Consider the following 5,263-nt stretch of genomic DNA (forward strand, 5'->3'; position numbering starts at 1 on the left):
TCCCGAGTTGTGCTTTTAAGTCGGAATGTGAAAACAACATGGACACTCGCGTTACTACAAAGATTTGTTGGATTTGTATTATTAGAGCTTTCCAACTTGAGTTCACGTGCATTTTTTCGGGAAATTATTTTTCACGTGCAGTGAAAGATACATGATCAATTTTAGTTTAGGCTTTTATTCACATATGAATATTGATCAAACAGAAATTCAAAAACCACTGAGGTTCATGCGTCAAACAAGCATGGTGGTTTACTTTTATAATGTCTTTTTGAAAGTTTTGGTTCGATACCCTCTGGCGTCCAGTATGAATGAATGAGTGATGATGCTTCTTACGTCCGTTTCAGAGAACCAGAGGACAGATATTTCAATCGATCGCTCCGGCATGGCACCGAAATCTGCGTTCTGATTCGGTTCTAGTACATACCGGTTACATAGGTACCGGTGCCATATTGGAACTGGGTTTCGGTACCCAACCCTAATCATGCCTACCGTCCAATAATCGCAATAAGCTTTGTGACTTTTGATGTGAAAAAGTCTGAGCTTTCAAATTCTAAATTTTATCAAAATTCAAACAATAACCATAATTTTGTCGCCATTTAATTGGCGTGATGGAATGCTCTAGCACCTGAACAAACATCAGAAGGGATGTTGAAAGAACAACTGAAACATTACAACTGAAATGCACCATGTTTCAATCACAGAAAGACATCAATATAACAGTTTGTAAACAATGTCATGTAACATTACATTTATCTCAAAAAGCCAATCAATCATGTCCACCCTTACAATATCAATAACGGATTGTATTAAGAGCAAGTCGAACAAGGTTATTTTAGCGCTGTTTGAGTGTGGTACACTTCAAGTGCATCATTAAGATGATACACAGAACTTAACCATAATAAAAATAAATATGGCCAGCTGGGTTATTTCATGTACGGACACTTGAAAAAGGTACGCTAAATGGGATTTGTAAAGTGGTCTTTGCATTGATCTGCTACACATACAATCTGAAAACTTTGGGGCAATGTATTCATAACGCCCCGGGAGTACATGTGTTTTGTATGTCACCTACCCCTCAGACCTCCACCCTTATATTTGCTCTTGATGGCGGCCAGGCTGATGGATTCTTCACCCTCCTCATCCTCGTCATAGCGATCTGGCTCCAGGTACCCGGCATTCAGACCTCGCTGATGCTGTTTCTCTCTCATGCGCCTCTGCTGAGATTCACGACGGATAGATGCACGTAACCGCTCCTCTTCTTTCTGCACAGACAAACACACATACAAAGAAACTTTGATGTCACTGCAGGATTACACTGAATGAACACATCCACATCCTAGTTTATCAGTCAATGTGGAGATAAAAATAGATGCATTTTATCTGAGTGATGAAAAAGGGTTTAAGAACTAAACCTTATTGGATTTAATAAATAATTTTGTATATTACATTTTAATCCAGGGTTCCCACACTTTTCACCAGTGATTTTCCATGACTTTCCCATGATCTCTCCAGTCAATCATGATAACCAGATAAGGATTTTTTTATGCAATCATTTTACAGAGATTGCCAGGGTTTGTCAGATACTAAACAGATATATTGTGAAATGATTAAAAAAATAATAATAATAAATTATATATATATATATATATATATATTTATTTTTATTTATTATTTTTTTTTATATATATATTTTTTTTAAATGCTCCAGTCCTCTCCATGCCCGAAACGTCGGCACAAGATAATCACAAGCTGATTTTATTAACATGACTTTAGGGGGTCATGTGGGGCAAAACTAAAGACGGATTTCTTAATTACAAGGCCTTGTAAACCTTACTGTGCTGTTTGGCTTTGAACAGATCTTTGAACAGATTATATATATATATATATATATAAACTTTTCTATTTTTAATATATTTTAAAGCAATTTATTCCTGGGAAGGATAAAGCTGAATTTTCAGCATCATTACTCCAGTCTTTAATGATCCTTCATAAATCATTCTAATATGCTGATTTGCCGCTCAAGACAGTTTTGCGGCTTAATTTTTTTTTTTTTGTGAAAAACGAATACATTTGCAAGACTCTTTGATAAATAGACAGTTAAAATGAACATTTATTTGAGAAAGAAATTTTGTGTAACGAAAGTGTTTACTGTAATTTTTGCTCTGTTCAATGCATTCTTGTTGAATAAAATAATTATAAACTTACTGACACCAACATTTGAATAGTAGTGTATATACAATGTAAATTCAGGCCCAGCCAAGTCATAAACAGGTCCAGACGGCATAAACGCTATTTATGCATGATTATTATCTGTGAAAACCACTTTCAATAAAACTTGTGAAATACTTTTATAGCTCTTCATTTACAAGAGAAATTACTCAGAGCACTGTCACCACTTTAACTCCAGCAAGGCTGTCTAATGGTGTCTGGATCTTTAGGACTGACTTATGGTTGTCCATCTGATATGAAATCTGGCTCTTTGGACATTAGACTTCTGGTCAGAGGGAGATAAATGAGAGAGAGGAAATAGATAAAAACATTTACAGTACTCCACTTTAGGTGTTGGACAATCTGTTAAGATAACACGGATCAAATCATACACTTATAACCCGCTGCTGCCAAAATCTGCTGTGTGTGTGTGTGTGTGTGTGTGTGTGTGTGTGTAAGGAAACGTGCTGTGAGCTGAGATGGCCTGATCTAAGTCTGTTATGTGTCCGCAGTCTTATAGCTCAGTCACCTAGCTCAGTGGTTCCCAAACTTTTTGCAGCATGCACCCCCTTTTAGTGTTTGACATGTGTCAAGCACCCCCACCACCTTACTGCAGGTAAACACCACATTTTTAACTGCAATAATACAAATATTCACTGTATACAGGGCTTGACATTAACTTTTTTTGCTCACCAGCCACTGTGGCTAGCGATTTTCCAAAATTACTAGCCACTCTGCATTTTCACTGGCCACAATTTTGTTGCTGGGAAATTGCGCTTCATATGCCTAAAGTTACTGCATTTTAAAATGTATTTAAATTGATTTCCAGGTCATTTTTTGCCTATTTAAAGGGCATTTTCCCCAAACCTTATTAAATGCATGTGTCATCTTTCATATCAAATGCTTACATTTTATTAACAATTTCACTTAATATTAATAAGACACTACAGGGCTGTTACTAATCAAATGAAATCAGTATTAACAAAACCGATCTTTCCACTGCAGAAGAAACAGAAGCAGCTGAAGTGGCATTTATGCATTTACACAGACAGTTTAATGAAGCTGAAATGTAGCATGAATGCATTTACACTGCAAAATTACAACAGCATAAATAATGTTATGAGCTTGGGGTTTTAAACCAGTTTTTTTTTTTTTAAATATACAAATATGAAAAATTGGAAAAAATGCAAAGATAAGCTACTTTTAAATATGAAAGTTAACCGCCAGTAGGTGGCAGCAAGTGACTGTCTTAATGAGTGAGTCATTGAGGCTTTCATTCAAACGATTCATTCAGACAGATGATTCATTCAAGAATGAAGCAAGTGCCTGTCTTTACGAATGGACCACTGAATCATTGACTCAAATAATTAATTCAAAAACGCCAAATCATTCAGTAAGTAAACACCACTGTGTGTTGCTCAGAGATGCTATAACTGTTCTGCTGTTATCTTTGTTTGGAACTATTTCCGTTAACCAAATCGAGCAAAAACAGCCAACATTGACAATACTGTACTAAAATGTAAGTCACTTAATATTAACTACTCGTTTGAACGCTTTTATAGAATCAGTGTCTGCACTCTCTTAGTCATGTCATGTTGCATAACGAGGCTATATGTTATAAATATAAAAACTACATTTTTACCACAGTATTTCTTCTGTGTGCAGCTGTGTTCATTTGTTTTGATTTCTTGTTAATGTCAATACATTATCCATTATCAATTGCAGTTTACACCAAATGTAATAAATTCTCGCTGAAATTTCGGTGCTTCCCTAATTAGATGTTTTAATCAGATTAGTTGTCTGGTCGGGCAAGTAAAATTCTCTTTCACTTGCTCCTTTCAAAAAATCCACTAGTCCCAGACAAGCATTAATGTCAAGTTGTTACTGTATATAAAATTCAACCTGCCAAAGTGGGAGTGAACATGTTACCCGCCACTGCTGAAATCTACCCGCATTTGGCAGGTGTTAATGTCAAGCCCTGACTGTATATCAGAAAACATCAACATGTCAGTTATAAATAAAAAAAAGAATACTACCCTTTTTTAGTGAGATGGATGGACCTGCATGTTTACACACAGATCATCAAAATCATTCTTTCGCACACCCCTGGTGGTCAGTCTGCGCACCCCAGTTTGGGAAACGCTGCAATAAGCTCATCAGATGTTTATGATGTGATTTTGTCAAATTAAATGAGTCACTATGTGTAATGTTGTCCTTTAATTTCCAAAGCATTTTGGTTAAACTCCCTAGCAGGACAGCTTTATGACCTAGTTTCCAGGTTTTCAGGAATAAGAGTTTTTTTTATTAAGGAGGATTTAAGTTATGATATAACCTCCCTCTGGAAACACACTGCATTTCTGCATTGATCTGAATCCTGCTGAATTTTCCATCAGTCTTGGGCTAAACTCAGATCTCTTTGCTGAGTGAAATAGTGCATGTGTTTTACCTTTATCATCTCATTTCTCTGGGATTCTGGGTCTCTGCCGGCCATGGGCAGAATTCGGATCTTCTGTGTCTTTGAGCAGCGGTCAGCGAGAGAGAGGGTCATCTTCCTGTGTGTGGCGCTGTCTGTGGAGTGAGGTCTGCAAAGGCACACACATATAATAATATAAAACCACTTTAAACAACATTTTAGAATTATTACAAATGCACATTAACTGAGAAACTGCATGGAACAGGTGTACTTTTAAAAATCTGTCACTGTTAAGAATTCGCTCCTATGACTTATTAATTTGTTCCCTCATTTTAGTTTGATGATGACTTAGTTACTACATTTCTATTGTTTTCCATGTTGAAGGACTTTTTATTGTTTCTATTATGTACTTTTAAAGTCTGGATCACATTAAAAGCATAATTTGTACATTAGTGAATTATTTTCGCAAAAGATCCAGCCCGTCACAGTAGCTTGCATGTGTTTTGCGCATGAGCCGCACACACCCCAAAATGAAATTGCTTAATCGACCATCGATAGCTTTAATCGATTACATCTCTTATCGACAATTAATCGATTGTCGATTAATCAACATCCCTAAATATATATATATATATATATATA

The 5,263-nt window shown here is 36.0% G+C and overlaps 1 protein-coding gene across 1 annotated transcript in view; it reads right to left on the reverse strand.

Annotated features, from left to right (window-relative positions):
- The window catches only part of LOC107747622 (RNA polymerase-associated protein LEO1-like), a 16,324-nt gene that overhangs the window by 2,582 nt on the left and 8,479 nt on the right, over window positions 1-5,263 (reverse strand). Inside the window, exons 11-12 of the mRNA XM_016562220.1 lie at window positions 4,655-4,790; window positions 1,073-1,262 (exon numbers count right to left, since the gene is read on the reverse strand). Of these exons, the coding sequence (XP_016417706.1) occupies window positions 1,073-1,262; window positions 4,655-4,790 (326 nt within the window). The remainder of the gene's footprint in view (window positions 1-1,072; window positions 1,263-4,654; window positions 4,791-5,263) is intronic.

This window comes from Sinocyclocheilus rhinocerous, unplaced genomic scaffold (genome assembly GCF_001515625.1).
Source record: "Sinocyclocheilus rhinocerous isolate Xijiao unplaced genomic scaffold, SAMN03320098_v1.1 scaffold1430, whole genome shotgun sequence".
NCBI lineage: Eukaryota > Metazoa > Chordata > Actinopteri > Cypriniformes > Cyprinidae > Sinocyclocheilus > Sinocyclocheilus rhinocerous.